Source organism: Drosophila busckii, chromosome 2R, assembly GCF_011750605.1.
Source record: "Drosophila busckii strain San Diego stock center, stock number 13000-0081.31 chromosome 2R, ASM1175060v1, whole genome shotgun sequence".
Classification (NCBI taxonomy): Eukaryota; Metazoa; Arthropoda; class Insecta; order Diptera; family Drosophilidae; genus Drosophila; species Drosophila busckii.
The window spans coordinates 7123281-7146632 of NC_046605.1; the positions used below are offsets into that span (position 1 = coordinate 7123281).

General features: G+C 38.4%; 2 protein-coding genes across 2 annotated transcripts in view; one reads left to right on the forward strand and one right to left on the reverse strand.

Moving 5' to 3' along the window:
- Positions 1–11197, reverse strand: part of LOC108597110 (serum response factor homolog) — a 38106-nt gene extending 26909 nt beyond the window's left edge. Inside the window, exons 1-2 of the mRNA XM_017983488.2 lie at positions 9949–11197; positions 3518–3766 (exon numbers count right to left, since the gene is read on the reverse strand). Of these exons, the coding sequence (XP_017838977.1) occupies positions 3518–3766; positions 9949–10569 (870 nt within the window). The 5' untranslated portion in view covers positions 10570–11197. The remainder of the gene's footprint in view (positions 1–3517; positions 3767–9948) is intronic.
- Positions 11198–21125: 9928 nt separating this feature from the next.
- LOC108595622 (CCAAT/enhancer-binding protein) lies at positions 21126–23308 on the forward strand. The gene has a single exon (XM_017980887.1). The coding sequence runs from the start codon at positions 21790–21792 to the stop codon at positions 23119–23121; it is 1332 nt and encodes a 443-aa protein (XP_017836376.1). The 5' UTR covers positions 21126–21789; the 3' UTR covers positions 23122–23308.
- The last annotated feature ends 44 nt before the right edge of the window (positions 23309–23352 follow it).

Consider the following 23352-nt stretch of genomic DNA (forward strand, 5'->3'; position numbering starts at 1 on the left):
AATGTTATTGTTATAAAGAAATTTTTTAGTGGCTATAATTGATTTGAAAATGTAACTTTTTAAATTTCTATAATTTCTATAATGTCAAATCCAAACGATTATGACATTAATAAATTGTTTAGACTCTTAAGTGATTTTTATTTTTTATTAATTTTAATGGCATTTATTTTTTGTACTAAACACTTTTTAGTGACTGTAATTGATTTGAAAATGTTGCGCATAATTTCAACATAATTATGTTCTTGAAAACAAATAAAAATAAATAATGAACAAACTGTCTCAGAAATTTCGTATCTTTTGCTATCACTTTGTTCAGAGAGCGGGGGGTGCAGCGTGGCTAACGTGGGCGCTTGGTAGATGCGCAGGTGAGCGACCAAAGAAGGTAATGCTATATAGTCAAAACACCCGCGCAGCCAAAAAAAATAACAATTTAACAATATATATAAACAAAAGCTTAAGAAAACTACAACAACAAATGCTAATGCTTGTATATAAGCAAAGAAGAAAAAAAATCGAACAGCCCACTGCATGTGAGCAATTAACCTTGGCTGGACTTGAAGTTGGCGGTGCCAAGAGAACGACCTACAACAGCTAAAAGTAACAACAACAACAACAACAACAAGAACAGGCTTATCAATCAGCTGGCAGTTTGTATAAAATATTAAGTATACGCATACGCTGCAAGTAGCTGCTGAAGTAAACAAACTTTAGTAAGTGTAGAGTAACTTTTAGTTGAGCAACGCACACACACACACATACACACCCACAATTGTGACCTAAAGCAGCGTTGGTGTCACACCCACAACATTTGCGTGGCCGCTGCCGCTGTCGCTGCTTTGGCATTTTCATTCATCGGTGTCTCGTCTCGTCGTCGCTCAGTTTGAATGAAACGACAGCTGGCCAGAGGCCCCAACAAGCTGCAAAAGAGTGGCACACGTCATCGTCGAAGCCAAAGAGTGAGTGAGAGCGAAGCTAAAGAGATGCGATGTGAAGCCTACGCGCAGCTTTGGATTGGCATTGAAAATTGTAAAGCGAACGCGAGCGCGCGCGATTTGCATGCCAAGTTTTTGTTTTTTTTTTCATTTTTTATGAGCCAAAGAGTCAGAAGAGTGAAACGCGCTGCTGACTGCTGATGCATGACTTGGCTGGCTGGCTGGCGAGTTGGACTGTTGTGGATGAGCCAATTGTAGTTGATCGATTTATGAACTCGTCGCTCAAATGACGTCACAGCTCACACACACAGCTCAGCCCACATGCAGCGCTGAGTTATCAGCGTAGAAGCGGAAGCTTTTACAGCTCCCAATGATGCAATGTAACCCACTCTTGTTATTTTTCTAAAATATTTATATATCTACGATATGTTTTCGTTTTTTTTTTTTGCTTTTGTGGCACGTGTAGGCTTCAAGTCTTAGCCTTGCGCTTGAATTCAGTTTAACTGTCGTTCACTTCATTTAAACATTGTATTTTATTAATATAATATTGCGCTAAATAAAATAATAATATAGTTATATATATATTTAATTTAAAAATAATTAAAATAATATTTACTTTACTATTGTTAAACTTTTTTTTTGTTTTGCTAATTGCACGCGCATTTTTTTTTATTTTTATTTAGCTAAGTTAGTTGTAATATTTAAACTTTTGCTTTGCAAAATTGTTTTTTAATTTAAATTAATTATTGTCATGCCACATGGAATTGCTTTGAGCTGCTTTTCAATTTGGTTTTTTTCATTTTAATTTGCTTTAAAATTTAAATTAATTAACAATTAATATTAGTAGAGCGCAGCGCAAGCAGCTCAAAGTGTAAGTAAAAATTTAAAATTGCAAAGCTTCAAAATAAAATAAGCTAAAAATTATAAATAGCGCTAGACTTAGTCTACAAATCAAAACATATAGCATAACTGTATATATATAAATTAAATAGACGCGTACTAAAAATGTTTATATTTTTGCTTTTTTTGGGGCACGCTCATCGCACTAAAAACACAATAAAAAAAAATTATATATATGCTAATTGAAATTGTAGGTAGTAGACTCTGCGCAGCAATTCTTCAAAGAGAGTGAGAGAGAGAGAGAGAAAGTTCTTCTGTAACTAAATATTGCACTTATGCTTATTAAGGACTAACTAGAGCAGTCTCGGCTGTGATTTGTTCAAAGATTGTTTTGTATATTGTAGATGATACACTCGCGACCAACTGAATAGGTTTAACTATAGTCTATTTGAAAATTGGCTAAATTTGAAATCAACGTAAAGTTTGGCTAATAATATCATGGAAGCAAAAAATTGAAGCTAGCAAGCAAACATTTAAATATAGAAAATCATTTTTTGAGCATTTGGCTATAATTTTAAAAATATTTTTTAATATGCGCATTTTTTATAGTTAATTCCAGTAATGTATTTCTGTTTAGCTAACAATTTGTATAAAAATCTATAAGTGTATTCAAATTAATAAAAGCTAAACAATTTGAATTAGTTAAAGCTGTGAATACTAAGCCTGATTTTATTCAGATGAACTATTCTATACTTAGCTGAAATATTTCATTTATAAAAATGTAACATTCAATTTAACATAAATTCAAAATTATTGCTCTTCAAAAGCTTGAAAGTGTGGCAACAATTTGTTGCATATTACAAAGTTTATGCCGAATTTGAAAATATTAAATTAAACTTTAGAAAAGTATAAAATAAAATTGACTGTAATTTATTATTTAAACTCTATGTGCATAGCTTTTAATTTAATGTTTCAACTTTCGAAAAAGGTGCTCCAATTTGTGCTATTTTATAGCTAAAAACAAATACAAATTATTCTAAAAATAGCTATTATATAAAAAGTGATTCTATAGGCTCGTAACATTTTCATTTTAGTCTGCGCTGTTTCAAAATTCATAGCCGCATTTAATATTGAACGCATGTTAAACCCATGCAGCTGATCTGGAGTGTATATAGCATGGCACTGGGGTTCGATACGATAACGATAACGATTACTATACGGTGTCTTTTTTCTATATATGGCTGGCTATTGATCGATCGTTTGAGAGAGCTGTAGCTTTGCTTATGGCACAGTCGCCGTTTTGTTGAGTATGAGTATTTTGACTAGTATAAACAAGATTATTCATATATGTATCTATATAATTGCAAATTATTGAGCTGCCACGCCCACTGCGCTAAACACTAAAACGAGCGGCGAGATCGTCTAACAAGCGGCCCCGAAGCGGCCTCAAGCTGCACTTTGGATCTGCTCACACACACACACGCACACTGAGACACACACACATGCACTTAACGCTGCGCGTGTGTGTGCGTCATGTGCGAGTGCGTGGAGTGGGGCGGCGGCACGTGGGGCACATGCGCATGATGCGCGTGTCCGCCGTACGCTTGGGCATGGGACAGCGGCGAAGCTTGGCCGCCACTATAGCCGGACTGCATCAGACTCTGCTCGAGACTGTAGTGCGTGGGCGGCGCTTGGGGATGTGCGAGATGAGCGTGCCCATGATGGCCGTAAATCAATTGTCTTACTTTGGAGTCCTCGTCGGCGATGTTGTAGCTCAGCTCCGTCTCCTCGAAGCCCGTCGCCGACATGCGCTGATCCCCGCCACCCACACTGGGCGGATCCGGGGAGTTCAAGCACGTCTGTATCAGCTGCTTGCCCGCCTCCGATGTGATCATCGGCTGCAGCTTCCGCGTCGCAAATGTGTACACATGCCCCGTCTCGCTCGCCACCAGCAGCATCACCTGCGTGCCCGTCAGCGTCGACAGCTCGTAGGCCTGCAAAATAGTGAAGAAAAAAACATAAAATAGTTAACAATTTGCTAGTTAGAGAGGCGTGTGTTTGGTTTTTGGCTAAAAGCAGCACATAAATTGTGGCTAAAACTATGTGATTATGTGTTAACTGCAGTCGCGATAAGCGCACTCGATCGTCTAAACTTAAAGTCTAAGGCAGTTACCCAAAAATTATTAGCGATGAGCTCGTGAGCAAGGCTAAATTTAATTTAACTCAATTATAACGATATTTAATGAGAATTGATATAGTTATTTAATTATGTATAAGTGACAATGATTACATTGAATTTAAACACAGTTAATGGCAAAGAACATAACATCGCTTGCTTAACTCAATCATTTATGCCTAACAATTTAAATGTTTTTTTTTTTTAATGCATAAAAAACGTATTTATTTTTAAAAAAGCTTGCTGTTACCGCTGGGGCAACTTAATCTAATTATATATAAGGAAAAACAATAACAAAAGCATCACATATGGGACATATGTACATATGCTAAAATTTAAGTGTTTGAAATTAATTTTAGCAATGTAGTTAAATGTGTATTTATTTATAGCTTGAATATTAATGCAAAGTTGAGCTCTGCCTGCAGCTAATACTTCTCCTCGTTATATATATTGTTTTGATATTAAGAAGTTTAAATTCAAACACTACGTTGTGACTTTTTCCAAACTAAGCTACTCTAAAAATAAATGGGCCAACGGCCTCATGAATTAACTTAACCTAAGTATGCTAAATTAATATTTAGTACAACATTTAATCCAATTTATCAATTTTAAATTAATCTTGCTAGGTATTGATTGTCATTAATATGAAGGATTATTGAAATAACACAACAAGCTACTTATATAAAGTTCTTCATGCATTTGTAAGGCTTACACCCAATTTTTGTTTTTCAAAATTAAGTATGATAAATTATATTTGAAACTTTAAGAGTGTAAGAAATATATTTTCTGTAGTAGCGCTGACTTTTGAATACATATGCACTATTTTTATTTAAATAAATAAAACTGACTGAGTTTTTGCATTAAATCTATTGCATAGCATTTAAATTTATAAACTTCTATAGCTTCTGTTTCATTTTAAATATTTTCTGTTTCTCTATAGTTGTAGCATTTTAATATAATATTTATTACATTTTATTCTACTCTAATCTTTTCTCAAACTCACATAGCTCTGCATATGGCATTTTAAGCTTGAATGTTTTAACTCAGTCTTGCCCCCTTTAATCGTTTCTCAGTTAATTTTCAACTCACGGCTCATCTCTAGTTTGCACTAATCGCAGCCTGCAGGCCACAGAGGCGAGACGGTAGCTTAAGCTGCCTATCAACAGCTCGTAATTACTTCAAAAGCGATAAAATTGCTGCTGCTCAAGCGCATGTTGCTGCTGTTGTTGCTGCTGACGTTGCAACAACAGCAACAGCGCATGAATATAAAAAAGCGCTCAAGAAATCGCACGAGAGCAGCACAGCACACACAGATCGCTTTTGTGGGCTCTCGCTTGAGCATTTATTAATATTAATGAAATTGTTGTACACATTGTTGCAACTGAGACTGTTGTTGTTGTTGTTGCTGTTGTTGTGAGTTGGCTGCCAATTTTATGTGTAACATGTGTAAATGCAAACAATTGACACGGCCCGGGGCATAAAACTGAGAGTAGGTGTCGTCGTCGTCTTGTTGCTGCAGCTGCTGCTGCTGCCTCGCTGGCGAATTGGGTTGGGGCTGTGGCTGTGGCTAGGTTGCAACAATTCATGTCAATTTGAATTTCGAACACAAAGACAAAAGGACACGGATGGGGCTTGCTGACAGGAGAGTGTGAGAGAGAGAGAGAAAGAGAGAGAGAGCGCGCACCTCAGAGACTGAGACTGAGGCTGGGCAGCCAGCGAGGCAGAGTCATTTGTTAGAAGGCGATTGTTGCAACTGCTGCTGCTGGTGTTGCATGTTGGCCAAAAGGCGAGCCGACCGACCCAGCCAAACTGTCGGCCAGAGCCTGCGCTGCTTATCTGTGTGCAATCTGCCGCTGGCTATCAATACAGCCAAAAGCTGAAGCTGCAGCCGTTTGGCGAAAACAATTCCCAAGCCCCAAAGCTTGGCCTCTCGCCAGCCCAAAGCTGAAGCCCAAGCCAAGCGCAAGCCTCGTGATTTCAATTTAACACCTTTTGGCGGCATTTTTGGCCCATTGTTGCCCATTGGCTGCAACATGGCAAACGAGACAGCAGCATGTGGCAGCTTCAAACAGCCACATGCCACATGTGCATGTGTGTGTGTGTGTATTGGTGCTGCCTACGCAATTAGGATGTGCTCGCAAATGAGATCACTGGACCTGGGCAAGTTGACATTAGCTCACTTTTCAGCAGCTTCACCTTTTTTGGCTGCCCACACGCCCCCGCAGCTTCGATTCGATTCCAATTTTATAGCCACTTTTTGCTAAATGCCCAATTTTGGGACTAGTAGAAAGCATGCGCCAAGCCAACAGGTTGCCACGCCAGGCCCCAAGTTCAATAACCGGCAATTTGTAGCCTGCAATCTTACATTGTATTAGTGTGTGTGTGTGTGTGTAGCGCCAAGCATTTTGCCATTGTCTGCCTGTCAACTGTCTGCAGTGCGGACATCGATGAGGGGCCACATCAAAATCACTAAAAAACATTTATAACAAAACTTTTGTTTCTCTCTTCGCTGTCGCCAAGAGATGCGCGCACGCCTGTCATAAGTAGAGCCCCCAACAACAACAACAACAACTGCAACTGCAGTAACAACAACAACATGCAATGTTCCAGCAGCAGCAGCAGCAGCAGCAGCCAAAGCTAACTCATGTCTCTGGGGTCAAATATTTTTGTAATACGACTGGGCCACAAATATTTTTTCGAAAATCAAAAAAGGTATAAATAAATTTATAGCAAGCAGCTTTTGTAATACACTTGTATTTTATACTTTTTGCGTAACAAACCAAGTTAAAAATATAAACGCAATATGTGAAAAAAAATTATGTTTAAATCTTTTATGCATTAAAATGTTCATAAATAGAAACAAATTGTAATGTGTATAAAAAATAAATATATCTTGTACTACAATAAAAAAATAAAAAAAATAAACAAACTAAGTTAAAGTTATAATTGCAACATATGAAAAAGATTTACTTTTAAATCTCTTAGGTATTAAAATATATTTATTTTTCAAAATAGAAACAAATAGTAATGTGGCTTAATAAAAAGTAAATATATCCTACTAAAATAAACAAAATAATATTGTAGCTAAAGTAATGCTTCATAATTATTAGTATAAAATAAGTAATCTTCACCTGGAATTCTATTTTTTGTAATGTAGAAAAAAATGAAATATAATTATGTTTAAATCTCCTATGTATTAAAATTGATTTATTTTTCAAAATAGAGACAGTAATTTGGCTTGATAAAAAATAAATATATCTTATAATACAATAAAAAATAAATAAAAAAAAAATGTAATGTATCTGCAGTAATGTTTCATAATTATGACTTGGCAAATAAAATAAGTAATTTTGCTCTAGATATTTAGTTTTTGTAATGTAGAAAAATAAATAGAATTTGAAAAAATATATTATTTATTTTTTATTATTATGGCTGCATAAGAAATATATTTAATTTGTTTTTGCTAGCTGCCAAAATATGATTATATTAATATATAGATTATCTTCATTAGATAAATATAATGCCTTATTATAAATACTATTGCTATTGATTAGATTTATACACTTTAATAAATTTTGATTGTGTAGTTTTATTAAGCAAGTGCTAAAATAATTCATAGCTAAGCACATTCAAAATTAAAGCGCTAAATAATTTTTGTAGCTTGATTTAATTTTAGTTAAATTAAATACATGTTATTTTTAGCTTGCTTTAAGTTTAAGTAAATTAGTAATAATTAATTCGCTGCTAAAATCAAAATTTAGCTCAAATTAGTAACATACGGAAATGAGAAAGTTTCAACGCTTTCAACGCAAAATAAAAACCATTTAGAGCTTTAATTTATTAACTGCGCGTAGGCGTTGCGCCAATTTTGGTAACAATTAGAAAATGTTGGCATTAAGTTAATGCAGCCTAAGAATAAATGCAAAGCATATAACTGTTCAAAACTATTGTTAACTATGTCATGTTGGCTTTGGCAGCTACAAGGGTATGGAATTGCTTTAAATATTTCAAATATGCCTTTATGACAATTTTGTCTTGTTTTTGTGGCCCAAAAATATTTCATAAGATCGCTCGCTCAACTGTTTTTTTTTTTTTGCTGCTCTTGCAGTTAAGATCGTGCTGAGATCGTGATTTAGCGTTGGTGCTGGCGAGTTTATTTTTTTTCGGTTTTTCGATTTTGATCGTTGCGACTTAGAGGCCAAGAAGTCTATTTAAAAATGTTAAGCATTTCATATGCCGAGAGCCGCGTTGCGCTTGCATTATGTAAGTTTGCGTGTGAAAATTGGTCATTTGAAAGTAGCAGCAGCAGCAGCAGCAGAAAAAATCACAGTCAAGTTTCGCTACTAGGCCCTGGGCTTGGCTTGCCGAGGCGAAATAAATGCAAAGAGCTCTAAACTCACTGCCCAGTGGCATCTTCGCATGACAATGAGAACAGCCTGGTGGAGCTGGAGCTGGAGCTGGCGGAGCTGGCACGCAATGCCAAGCGAGCGGCAAAGTATTGTGAATGCAATTGCAGCTTTTGCCGGCAAATTAACATTTTATGAAGCCGAAAACAAAGGGAAAATTCGAAATCAGAATCAGAATCGTGGCTACCGCGCTTACCCAGCGCCGTCGCCGCCAAAGCGCAAAGCAGCAACAGTTGCTCCTCGTCCTGGACACGATGACAACAGTACGATAAAGCACAAAATAAAAAATACAAAAAAAAAAAAAAAACAATGCCAAAGGCGGGCGCTTACTTTGGCCCAAACAGAGCGAATTGAGAATTGAGAATTCGGTAGCATTTATTAATTGCACATGCGCTCAAAACGTGCTACACACACTTTAATACACACACACACACACACTCACACAAATAAATAAACAAACAAGCAACAATACTTGTGGCTCATTCAATAAACTAAGCTAACAAGGCTTAGAAATAAGTTGGCTTAAAGTCTATTGAGGCTACTCGTCGTTATTATTTATGTATTTAGCATATTAATTGTTTGATATTGATTTATTTACTTTAGGGATTTATGCACAGCTCAATTGAATTGAAATTGAAGCAACAATAATTTCACTTTTTTGCATAAAGTATTAAGAGCTTATAGCTTGCTTATTTTTAATCTTTTTTTATTATTATTATGCATATGCAACAAATTCAATTATGTGCAAATTAAAAGCATATTTATTTAGCAGCCAAATGGCAACAATATTTTAATGCTGCTCGTTTTTTTTCTAACAAATAATATGCAAGCAAATAATAAAAGCTTATTGCTTGTTTTATAAAATATAATAAAATATTTTTATATATTTTCTGTTTTATTTAAAAAAAATATATGCACAAATTTAATGCATTTTTTATGTCTTGGCAATTTACTGCTTTTAATTTTTTTTTAAATCTACAATATTATATTGACTTCTTCTGCAGCTATATTTCCTATTTGGCAGTAGTTTTAATATTTTATAATATTTATTTATTTTTGTAATTAGTTGTTTGCTGCTGTTAATTCACAGCTTTTAATTTGTATTTTTTTTTATCAATTATTTATTTAATTTTTTAGTTAAATCATTTGTATGCATATTAAATATTTATCAAAATTAATTTTAATTTATTGTCGACAGTTCAAAGTGTATATAAAATATATTAATAAACAAATTGTGTACATTTAAATTGTTCATTTGAAACAAGGACTTAGAAAAAAATATGGCTATATAATTAGCTTTTGTTGAAATGAAAAGCGTAAGCAAGCAGAAAAATTAAATATAAAATTAATAAAAATCCCTTTGCTCTAATATTGTTATTCAATTCTATTCAAAATGCTCTGGCTATGGCTATGTCGTCTAATTCTTAAGCTAATCCCCACCAGAAACATTAAATATATAATCTTTTTGCTCTAATATTTTAATCCCTTTTTATGCTCGCTCAATTAAATTCAAATTGCTCTGGCTATGTCCACTAATTCTTCACCCATTGCACACTTTATTTTATTTTAATTTCTCTCTCTTTTGGACACTCACCTTCTTCATAATGCCCGTTTTGCGCTTGGAGAAGGTCGTGTAGCGTCTGAGCTTGTTATCAATGTATTCCATTTTGATTTTGACGCGTCCTTTTGTCTTTTTGCCATTGGCGGGCGGTGATTTCTTGTTGGGCAGCGGATTGTAGCTATCAACGCCATCGACATCGACGCCGGCGCCCGTTACGCTGCCGGCGGCGGCGCAGCTTTCCAAGCCCTGCAGCGTCATGCCGCCCGCCGAGCGATGATCCTCGTAGCAATCGCTGCCGCTGCGCTTTAGGCCGCGCGACTGTTGCTGTTGCTGTTGTTGTTGCTGCTGTTGCTGCTGTTGTTGCTGCTGTTGTTGCTGTTGCTGATGCTGCGGACTGTGCGTTTGATTGTTGACCAATGTTTGGCATTGTTGCTGCTGCTGTTGTTGTTGCTGTACCGCTGCTGCGGGATTAGGACGCTGCATGGCTAAGCCACCGCCGCCGCCCATATTCTGCAGCAGTCCACCGCTGGGCGGGCGTCCGCCGAGTGCCGCCACGGCGGGATTGCCATACATGTCCGCCTGCTCGGCGAGACTGAGGCCTATACTACTCATCGAGTAGTTTAGGTTGTAGCGCGAATCGCGCGTGGGATCCATTCTTAGGTAAAAGTTCTCCACGGTGGAGCCGTACAGTAAATCCAAGGCACCACGCGCGTCTATTATTGCCGCTGCGGCACACTTTGGTTGCCGTTGCTGTTGTTGTTGCTTTTGTTGCTTTTGGGTTTCAGCTTTAGTTTTGCCCCCAAACACTCACAAATCGGCTGCTAGCTTTTTAATTCCAAAAATAAACACAAAAAACTTACACACACACACGCGCGCGCTCACACACTAACGCGCACTTACGCACACCAACACACACACACTCGAGAACGCGCCGTCGTATTGTTGTTGTTGTTGCTGTTGCTGCTGCGCTGCAATTTTGCCGTCGCTAGCGCCGTCGTCAGCTGTTCACGCTGCTGCTTAATTTAGTGGCGGCGCTGCCTGCTGCTGACTGCGACGCAGTTGCAGCTACGCAAATGCAATAGCGCACACAATTTAACAATTATTACGTTTATTTACAGCGATTTACACGGTTTAAAGTTGACAAAACACACACGCGCACGTTGTTTTTGTCTGAAATTCACACAATAGCGCTGCCAACTTAACGAAAGCGCTTAGCCTGCCAATCTATTGCAATTGCTAGTGTTGCACAATGCGCGTGTGTGTGTGTGTGTGTAAGGAGTGTAAAAGCGCGCGCAAATTTAAATTCAAATTGAATTATTTGTTTATAGCGTTGAGCAGCAATTTACTAACATTTGCTGCTTGCACATATAATTTATAACTGTTTTTATTGTTGTTGTTGTTGACACTTGCTTTGGTCTTTTTTCGTTTTAGAATTGTGGTACTGCCAAATTCGAAACTTAACGAACTGCGCGAACTCAATGCGTATGTGTGTGTAGTTGTTGTTGTAATTTACTTATATGTTGCTTGTTTGAATTGCTCTGTTGTGTCGTTTTTGTCGCTGTCTCTGATTATTTTTGGTGTCTCGAGCTAACTTTGCGATCGATTGTTGCCTTCGTTGTGCTTCAGATGGCGTGCAAATACCTAATAACAAAGCACACGTATGGCGTTCAATGCTTGCTCCAAACTTGGGCCAGGCCAGCCCCAACAACCGGTTGCTCCAAAGAGCGAACGAGCGGGCGCGCTCTCACTCTCTTGTGTGCGGTGGCTCTCTTTGGTTGCGCTTGTTAAAGAGCGACTTGCCACGCTTTATGGCTTAATTATTTAAGCCTCATGCATGTACATAAGCTTAATTTACAACATTTGATTGGCTGCGTCGACGCAGACAACAACGACGACGACGACGCTGCTGCTCCGCCCACTTACATATGGAAAGTGTGTCGTAAGTAAATGAAATAAATAATTTTAACGCTACTCGTGCTTGCGTTTTTAATTAGCGTCAGCCATTTTGTTTAGCATGTTGCTGCGCTTATCAGCGGCTGATTAAGTTAATTTGTTATTTGTGCACAAACATCTCGATTGGGACACAGGGCTGGAGTTCGAGCTGAAGCTTGTACTGCTTGCCCCGGGGGCCGGCAGTAAAAAGCGATACACTTCAACTATGCGCGGAATTCCGTTGGCAAAACTGCCAGCGCAGCCAATATGGTCAGCATAATGCTCTAGAGGATTTGCGTGGTGGCGTTGACTGTTTGGCCAGCAGAATTTGTGCAATGTCCTTAAATAGCTGGTGGCTTCGCTGGCTGCGTGTTCGCAAGAAAACGGCAGCCAAACAGCGCGCTGGCCACGTGCAGTGACTAACAGATACCCGGGCATCCATCCCATGCCAAGCAACGATACAGTCCACAACCAGTGGCCAGTTATTGCTCCCAGTTGCTGCTGCGGCTGCTGCTGCGGGGCCAGGAAACAAACGCATTATGGCAAACATTGCCTTTTGCAGTGCGTCTGACTGTTGTCGCCAGCTTGTCTCTTCCGTGGAATAGGAATAGTCCACAAACATTTGCTGCCCCAACCAAGCTCCGCACCCCACTGCAGCTAAGCAGCTGTATTTAATTAAAATCAGTCAACAGGCAGCTACAGCTCCAGCTACAGCTCAACAATGTTCTACCTGCCTGGGCTGCCTAATGATTTAAATTAATCATAATGACTGTCAAAATAGAACGTCCTCGCTGGCTGGACGCTCTAGGCTGCTGCTGCCAGACTCCTCTATATGGCTCGACCCCGCAGCGGGTGCACGCAAGCAAACGTTGCAACGTACCCCGCCCCCTGCTTCTGCCCCTGCTCCTCTTCTTGGCTGTTGCCACATGACATTTCATCATACTCACACGCTGGCCACAAGGTTCTCACAATTGTAGAGATGCAAGCGCTGTGCAGCGCTTACTAATTGGTATTGACTGCCGTTCGATGCAGTGGCGTGCATAGCAAGGGGGGGTAGCTTAAGTTGCAACTCAAAATTCTAATTCATTTACTTTTGTCAGTATGAGCAATTTATTTATTTATTTTCTTTTTTTAGCCTACCCCCTTTGGCTACACCACTGTTTAGATCCATGCTCCTGCAGCTGGCTCCACTACGGCTGTATTTCTAACTGCACGTCAGTTAGTCTAGGCCTGTAAGCTGCACACCCCCCGCTCCCACCCCTTTCATCAGCATCAGCAAGTCTCAGCTGGGAACAACTTTTTGCTGCTGCTGCTGCGTGTGTTTTGCTTTTTCCTCGGAATTTCTCAACATTTCTAATACTTAATTATTTGTGCGCGTTTCGCAAGCGTTCTACGTGCATTTATGCCACAGCCAGAGCAGCAGCTACAGTGGGAGGCTTCACTGTACTGCACACGCAGCAAAGTTCACCTTCAAAATTTGTAACCCAGCACAGCTTTTTACATAGCATATATACTTATATATACTATATATATATGCAACTATTATTATTTTTAGCTTGCATATCTTTGTTCCATTTACGTTTCGAACATTTTTGATTTGCTGTTTGAAGTATTTATAGAGCTGCTCGAGCATTTGGACCATAAGCTCAAGTCTCTTATTTTTAAATAAATTGTCTAAATATGTAAATTGTCTAAAGCTTAAAACAAAAAACAAGTTTGCTGTTGAAATAGAAAATTCAGTGAGCTAAATTAGCTGCAAGTTTTTAAAGGATTTTTAAAGCAGGCGCAGCTGCTTTGCTATTAAAATAAACAAAAATGTTGTTATTAAAAATGTGGCATGAATTCTAAATTTGGTTGGATTTATGACTGTAAAAAGCAGTAGCTAAAGCAAAATTTAAACAATGAAATATTTTTTATTTGATTAATTTATTTTTTTAATTTACTTGCAATAATAATAATCAGCTTTTATTGAAACTCGTATTAATATTAATTATAATTTGTATATAAGTTTTTCGATAAGTCTAATGACTATAAAAAATTCTAAACTATTATAGCTTTCATTAATTCTTTTCAATATTTATTATTAAAGTATTTGCTTATTATGCTTAATGTATAATAAATTTAAAAGTACAGCAGCGCATAAAAATCATTTTAAATAAATTTATCAATTAATGTTCTAAGTAATTTCTTTTTTGAATGTAAAATGAATGCTCTAAGCAATTTCTTTGCAATTTAAAGTTTATGTATATATTTATATTTATAAATTAAATACACCTTTCCAAATGTATTAAACTATTTATGCTCATGAGCTTACAAGTATTATTAAATATATAGACTAAATTGCATTAAACAAATTAATGATGGCAAATCTTAAAAGTCAATAGAGTAAATTTAATTAAGCAAATTATTGCTAATCTTAAAAGCACAATAAAGTAAATTTAGAATAAGGAGAATCATTTGTTTATATACAGTACTCATTTGTTTATGTTCACTGTACTTACATATATGGTATGTATATCATCTAGACTGAGATCAACTGCATATTTAAATAAAAAGTAGTTTCGAGTTGTTGGACAATGTTTAGCAATCGACTTACAAATGCGTTGACTGCTGCCTCAGCTCAGGTGTCTAATTGGGCGCTGGGGGTGACAATGAAGCACTTAACCCAAAAGCCACCAACCAGCCAAGAAGTAAACCAAGACAGACAAGAGCAGCGACTCTTGGAGTCCAAGGAGTCCAATGTATGCGCGCATCCGAAATCAAAGTCAAAGTCAAAACCAATTGGCAATTGGTAGCCAAGGCAAACGTAAGCCAAAGCTCATGAATAACACATAAGTTTGGCAGGATTGGCATCAGCTACAGCTAACAGCCACTCCCCCTCCCCAGCCCAGCAGCCTCCGCCTGCGCCTGCGCTGCCTGTAGCTAAAGCCAGTTACAATTTAAATAAAATGAGTTAAACAAAAGCAAAAGGGTTTTCATAGCAGCAGACAGTTGTTGTTGTTGTTGCTGCTGCTGTTGCTGTTGCATTGTTGTTGTTGCTGTTGCGGCTTTTACCGTTGCTGGTGCTGGTGACTTACAGGAAACAAAAGCACCGCTACAATCATAAAACGATTAACAGGTCGTGACCATTTCACCTGATTACTAAAAAGCTCATTTGCATTCAGCGCTTGGACAAGTGTCGCACAACGGAAGTTCAAACTCCCCCCACCCACGTCCCCATGCCTGTTCCGACTTACCCAGTTGACCAGTTAGAACTTCCTATGCAAGCAGCCAATTATATTTCTACTGTCCAAGTGCGTGCTTTGCATGCCAAGCCCCAAAACAAAGTGATAACGATAACGTTAACGTCCGTCGACGCTCTAAACGCTTTTTACTTGAAATTTTGACTGACGTCAGTGGCTAACTACAAATTAGAACAGAATTATCCCACGCATCTTGGATAATGTACGCGAAATGCTTGATCGATTGCCAGTGATCAATAGTTGTTGTTGTTGTTGTTGCTGCTGTTGCTGCTGCTGCAAAGCAAAAAACTGACAACAAACTGCAAACGACTAACGCAGCGTCTCAGGCCAAGAGCTCAAAGTCAAGACAGCACTAGAGATGCGCTAAGTTTGGATTTATATAGTATATAGTATTTATATAATTTTTAATTTAATTTGTTAAAGTCTTGAAATGCTGCTTGTGAATTATTATTATTATTTAAATACTCGTAGTTAAAATAAACAAATATGTTTTAAGTCTGGCTCATTTTAAATATGTTATAATTATTTTTAAAATTTTCAAATAAGAAAATCATAATCTTGTGAAAAATGTGACAAGTAAAATTATTGAAAATAAATAGTTTCTTTATTTGAGTATCTGTCAAACTTTTGATAGTGGCTAGGATAAGCTTTATTATTATTAAATTTCGATTGTATATATATTTTTACTATCATTGGGAAAACTTTTGTTTATATTTATCAAGCGTTAAAAATGAGCGAGCTTAACACCAGTATAACTAAATTTTTCAATAAATTTTGTGCGCTAAATTTAAAATAATGAATATATTTTTAGGACGACAGAAATAATAGCTTTACATTTGTTAAGTTAATTTTTATAATTGACGTATGCGTAATATTTTTATTACTTTAAATTAAATATTTTTTATAATCATTTTCGTTTACCGTCGACTGTTGAATTAAATAAATAAATATAAAAATAACTTAATAGATAGTAGATTAAGTCTAATTTAATTTCCAATCATCACATGCCTTTTCCTTAAATTTTTTTTATAGTCTACATTAAGTTAAGTCTTTAGTCTTAATCCAAGCTTGGCTTGTTTTTAGCCAAAGCATTAACAACACTCGCCGCGTAGCCGCGAGTGCGTCTCTTGGCTTGTTGCATTGTCGTTGATCTTGCAACAAATTTCAGCGCGTAGAACGGTAACTTATTTTTTTGCCTCCACTTATTGTCAACTCGCATTGGAGCTGAGGAGGCCTGACTCTGTCTCTGTCTCTGTCTCTGTCTCTGTCTCTGTCTCGAGTCTCGAGTCTCTGGCCGAGATGATGTCTCCAGCCTGGCTGTGATAAAATGTGCGTAAGTGATCAGTGGCCAAGAGGCATTGGCAGCGAGTTGGCAAACAGTTGGGGTTAAAATTCTTCGAGTGCTTTTTATTTACTTTGCTTTAGCTGTTTTTTTTTTTCTTTTCATTTATTTAGTTTTGAGTTTAGCTGCAGCACTCGGCAGCATTTTAAAATTACAAGTATGTAATTTTGCTGAAATCAAGCGCTCATATGAAAATTCCACAGCAGAGCTGTCGGATCGTACAGGAACGAATGAGCGCACGGTCAAATCGATCGATGGATCGATCGATCGATGGATCCAACGCAATTGCGGTCCATTTTTAATTTGTGTTGCACTTTGCCTGAAATCAGAGCAAAGCTAAGAGTCTGGGAATGGGGACTAAAGCCCGATACACTCATACACATATGTTTGCTACCGCTGGCGACCTTATCGCGCCCACTGTGCAAACAAAATGTCATTCTGTGCACGTCTCTACACAAGGCATCCCAATCAGTCGTCAAGTCGCGGCCCCGGCCACTCTATGGCGTTTCAGGTAAGGCACACAGCCAGGCCAGGCCAGGCCAGCTTGGCTGCTGCTGCTGCTGCTGCTTCGGCTGGCAGCTCGTCATCATTATCTCTGCGCTGCCAACATCACAAATAATATGAAAAAGCAAAAACAAAAGCAACAAACAATTGCCTGGACTCCAGTCGCAACAGACGGACAGTGTCCGATGTCCCAGGCTACAGATCGAAGCTGCAAATAAACTATTTCAATCAATGCGTTTCTCCAGGTCCTCTCCAGCAACAGCAGCAGCTCAAACGATCGATCGATCGCATGCCAAAGGTATTTGTAGTTGAATTTTACCTTTTTTCTTCTCTGTTGTCCCACTCTCTTGCTCTCTCTTTCACGCACTCTGCATTTATTTTGGCTGCTTTCGTTAAGTATGAGTTGTGGCCCACACTTTTGGCAAACATTTGCCGCACAATAAAACAAGCTTATCTCATGGCCCAGAGCTGTGAGCTTAACAACAGTTTTCGTAACACTTTCAGAGCCTGAGCAATTAGGCTCAGAGTAATGGCCAACAAAAGTGCTGCCAAAGCTTATCAAATTGCTTGGATTAGCGCGACAAACTAAAGAATTATTTAATTCATGATGAGGACAAAGCAAAATCAACAGTTCTGATTAATGATTATTCAACTAATTTATTAATTCATTGCTTAACATTTTTGTCTTTGAATTTTCTTTTGACAAGCTGCTTAATTCACTAAATAAACAATTGAAGCTATATAGCTGCCATATGTGAGAAGAAATAAAACTTAAGTAAGCTAAAAATCTTAGTGCGATTGCAATCTGGCATATCTGCTATACATTCTTGAATTATTGCATAATCTTAAGCTTTGATAACAATTTAGCAGCGTAGAACTGATAAAATAAATTTATTTATGTAATATTAGTCACTGCTTGAATTCTAATAGTTTATAGTTATGTAGTTAGTTATTGTTATATATATACATAGTTATGTGGCTTTCATATTTTCGTCACATTATTCAATTTCTCTCAATAAATTCAGTTCTTAGAAATTTATTATTAAATTAGTTTCTATGTGTGGTTTTGTTATCTTATAAATTTCAATACTTGTTGCTGTGCAGTTCTGATTGCGCTATGAAGTTGATAGCTTTAAATTTTATATGATTTTTTATTTTATTTCAAGATCAAAAACATTCATTGTGTTCTGGATCTGAAAGTAAGGTAAACATATCTTTAAAAAAAATTATTTCCAAGCTGATTTTTTTTTTAAGAATTTGCTGCTTCCTACCACGCCTTATACAAAAAATCGCTTGCATAATTGTTTTTTATATGTTCAATAAGCTCAACACGCTTCAATAAATCGTCACAGCAGATTGCAGATTTATTTTTGAATTTAGCGCCAAGCACTTTGCTAAATTAAGCAAAGTCACAAACCATGCACTCAAACTGTGCATAAACAGCGCAGACTCAAACCAACTATTTTTATATTTGTCAGCCCTGCGTTTAGGTGTGAAGTTAGCAGATACAAAGTTACAAAGGCGCGTTTTCAAAAGCTGATAAGGTTTTAAATTTTATTTAAAGTTAGCAGTTTTAGAATAATATTTTATAGCATTTAGTTGTGCATGCCTTAGTTGCTTACATAAGCATATGCGTAATTGTTAGACTATCAGCTATAATGTTAGACTTTTAACTAAGTTTATGCACTCACCTTTTTTATAACTAATGAATGATTCATTTGCAGCTTAACAATTATTGTTATGACAAACATTTCTTTCAGTTGCAATAATTAACATTGTGTTTAACACAATTTTTCTCTAAACAAGTTCAACGAACTTTTGCTGGCGTTTTGTTCTTTTGCACTTCCACAGAAGCCAGCACAAGTTGCCCAGCTTATCGTAGTACGTAGCTCTGTTTTGGACTCTACCTGATGACGATGAATTTTTAATGCTGATTCTACGCTATTATACAATGAAAGTTGCTTTTCTTCGAAGCTTTTATGCCAAAGACTGAAATTATTTTTTCAATCGAAAGTCATCGTATTGCAGTGCCGTGAGAATTTTAACAGCTCCAGATATGCGATACACACAAATACAAATGTGTGTGTGCGCGAGTGTGTGTGGCCGCTTCGAGTTCAATGCAACGAGTTCGAATTTAAGGAAGTAAGCAGTGTCGCTTATCGGTGACTAATAGAATCAAAGAAGCCAAAACCAAACAGAACTTTAAAAAAAATAATAATAAAAAATTGGCTAGAGCAGCTAAAAATAGCGTAGAATGATAATTTGCGTGAGATTTGAAAAATTGCACGACTTGGTAATGCTCTAATAAATAGGAATACATATTTTAAATTTCATAAAATCAAAAGTATTTTACATAATATTTACTTGAGCTCTAAACATGCATGTTTGTGAATAAAACAAAAGAATTTGTTTAGTTTGTATTATTGGCCATGGTCTTTAGCCAAGTTGCGCTGTGTCAGCCAAGTGAACAACATTTGGTTGCTTTTGCTGCTTTTTGTATTTTGGCGAGTGCAACGACACGCTCAATTAAGGTATTATTATTATTGTTATTATATTGTATTTGTTCTTGTAGCTATTTGTTTATGTTTAAGCGTGTGCGCGCTCTTATCTGTCAATTGCCAAAAAAAAAAGAACAATAAAAAAGGGAAACGCAAGATAAATTGTTAGCAAATGCTTGGTTGATTGTTTTAGCTGGTAGTTGGTTGTTAATCAGCTGCTGATTAATGCAACTTATGTAAATATGTAACTGATAAGCGCTTATCAATCGATTGGTCAATTGTCAATATTGGCAACAATTTAAATATTGCAACAATGACATGACAATGACAAGGAAGCAATCAGCACATCCAGCGCTTGCACAATAATCGATATCGATAGGAGATAGCTGTCGATATCTGTCGCTGCTAATGTTCTGCAATCAAATGATTTGACTGATAACACGCCCTCTGTGGGCAGCAGCACCAATGCACGCTTATCGTACAAAGAGAGCAGCAGCGGCAGCAGCAGCAGCCGCGTGTGTGTGCATGAGTAAGTAAAATATAAACAAACGGTAAACGACGCACACCTTAAAAGCCAGCCACACAACTTGACCTAAATCGCGACGCGAGAGTGAGAGTGAGAGTGAGTGTAAGAGCGAGAGACAGACTTGAACAAATTGCTGCATTTAAATAAATACAAGCTTAAGCTACGAAGCGTGCTAATTTTTGATGAATTTCATAACAACATTTTAATTTTAATAAGGCGATCCAGCAAGTTACGTGAAAGCTTCAAAGCTTCACTCTCTCACTCTCCCTCTCTCGCTCAGTCACGCATGCGCGCAAACAACAACAAACAAGCTTCTAAGCAGTAACTTAAACTTAAATCAAAGTGCGAGCTTCCCCCCTCGCCCCGCTCAGCCCACAACGCAGCTCAAACGAAAATGAAAGCGCACAACGTCATTTAGCTTTTGGGTTTGTCGCTAGCTAACGTGACGTCATGAGCAAACTGCTGCGTCATTAGCAGCACAAACCTAAGTAAAGTGCGTAACATAAGCAACTAAATATTAATGACAGCGCAATTTATTTAAAAATATTAATACAATTGCATATAAAAAAACAGCACATGACTAACTAACATTTAAATACTCGCTTCAATTCATAAACTGCGCACAGAACTTTGAACTGTTAGCAGCGCTGTTAGCTAACAGCGTCTTGCTGGTTTAACATTTCTTGTCTTTTAGCTGGCAGCGACAAAAAGAAACTTGCATGCTAAGTAAACTGCCTTGCAGTTGTTTAGCTGCTGCTCCCCCGCTGCCCACTCTCTTTCGTTGCTTTGCTCTGCCCTGCGCGCTGGCTGAGAGTAAAAGTGATTGGGAAAAACTTTTGCTTTTGCTGTCGATCGCTTGCTCTCGCTCTTGCGCTCTCTTGCGCTTTGGCCTGACCAACAGCCACAGGTAGTTGCTGTAAAAGCAGCGCAGCCAGCGTCGACGTCGCTGCTACAGTCATTTTGGGGCTTTTATGGCGCTTTGGCCCCACTGTCTGTGTCTCTTTGTGTGTGTGTGTGTGTGTGCGCTGCTTGAGTTTGCTTACATGAGCGCGCGCGCTGTGCTTCATATTTTTGTTGTTGCTTTTGTTTTTTTCGGCGTCGCTGCTGCGTTTGCGTCTCACATTTTCTTTGCTGTTGCTGCTGCGCCGCAGACTTTTTTGTCACAGTTACAATTTACCAATTGTAAGCGACGGACGCGCACAGCTCTCTCGGCCGAGCAGCGAACACAACACACAGCACACAAAGCAAAGCAAAAGCGCATATAACGGTTCTTCAGGAGCGACGACTGACTGAGTGGCCTGCCTTCTAATACACAATGCGCGCAGCAGCAGCAGCAGCAGAGACGCCGACGTCGACGCTGACGACTTGTAAATAAGTAAAAGAAATACTCGCATATAAAATCTGTTGCATCATTGCTGAAACACTTCAGTCGTTGAATCGCGTGCGTGCAGGCAACACTTTTGGTCCGCGACAACAACAACACTAATAATAATACTAAAAAAATAAAATAACAACGCAAATTTATAAGAAGCAGTGCGCGCAGCTGCAGTGACAATGTGAATTAAAAACAAAACAAAACAAGAACAAGTGTAACAAAAATTAAATATGTTTAATATTGTGGCAAGCAGTGCATTAAATTAAATAAACAAAAACTGGCTGCAAACATTTCCAAAGAAAAAGTTACCTCAGACAAAAAAAAATGCTTTAGTGGCTGTTAACAAAAAATAAGAAATTCTCTAAGTTAAAACAAAAAAGTGCAAAACTTTCAAATTGGCGTTGGTCGAAGCAAATAAAAGCATCAAAATTTTACCCTCATTCGCGCAACTCAAAATGCTGAACTTGGAATCGCCACAAATGTACGCGGATGCGGTGCAGACGCTGGCCCAGCTCGATCTCAAGAAGCAGCCGCCGCCGCAGTTGCCGCAACAGGCGACCATAGGCCAAATAACGCTAACAGCAATGTCCAGTGCACAGCAGCAGCAGCAGCAACAACAACAGCAGCAACAACAGCAGCAACAGCAACAGCAGCAGCAGCAACAGTTGACAACAGATGCAAATAACAATGCAACAATGCAGGATGCAGCGCTGCTGGTGAAGCAGCATGCAGTGCAACAAATGCAGCTAAACAACAGCAGCAACAATTTGCTGCAGAAACAAATGCTGCAACAATATAGCGCACAAACCGAACTGGACGATCTGACAACGCAGGAGATAACGCTCGATCTGCAGCATTTGATAGACGATCAGTTTAGAGATACTGAAAGTTTGGGCATATTCAGCGATATGGTTACCAGTCCGGGTGGACTGGCAGCAACATTGCCGCCCAGCGGCATGGTAAGTGCAGCAGCCAAAGTGTTGCAGCAGCAGCAGCAATCACTAGCCAATGCACGCCAGCAACAGCATCAATATGGACGCTCCGCTTTGGCTTACATGCCACAGGCTGTGCACTCCAATGCAACATACAACAATCACTCGAGTGATGAGAACAGCAGCGTTGGCAGCGACAGCAGCAGCACCATTAAGGAGGAGCCCATTGATCCGGAGTATAGACGACATTTGCAGGAATCGGTTAGCAGTCAAGCAGCAGCAGCTTTTATTAACAACAACAATGGCTTGTATAATAATTATCAAAGCAATGGCAACAGCAATAACAACAACAACAGCAATAACAACAACAACAGCAGCAGCAGCAATTCAAGCGGCAGCAGCGGCGGCGGCACACAGTTTACCAATTTGACTACAGCAAATGTTTTGGCGCATCATCAACTGCCACATTTGGCTGCCAATGCGCAACAGTTGCTCAAGCATCACAGCAAACTGCAGCAGTCGCAGCAGCAGCAGCAGCAACATGCACAGCACCAACATCGCAAGCACAGCAACAAGCATGTGGACAAGGGCACGGAGGAGTATCGACGACGACGCGAGCGCAACAACATTGCAGTGCGCAAGAGTCGCGAGAAGGCCAAAGTGCGTTCCAAGGAGGTGGAGGAGCGCGTCAAGTCGCTGCTCAAGGAGAAGGACGCGCTCATTCGACAGCTCAGCGAAATGACCAACGAACTGTCGCTGCATAAGCAAATCTATATGCAGCTCATGAATCACGCCAATCCCGAAGTCAGTCGCGCCTGTCGCAGCTTCCTCAACACAAATGAGCATGCGCTGTAGCCCTGAGCAACTGCGTCCTGCATCCTGCGTCTGAATGAGAGTGTGTCTGTTTGTTTTTTATTGTCTGAATGCGTCAAACTGAGTTCAACTCAATTATAATTTCCTTAGCTCTAAGTTTCTCTCTGCTCCTTTCTCTTGTGCTAACTTTTCGACTTCTACTTTGTACATTTGTTTCTTTATATTTCGGCTGGGCATTTCTTTATTTTATTCGCTGTTTTTTATGTTTTTTAA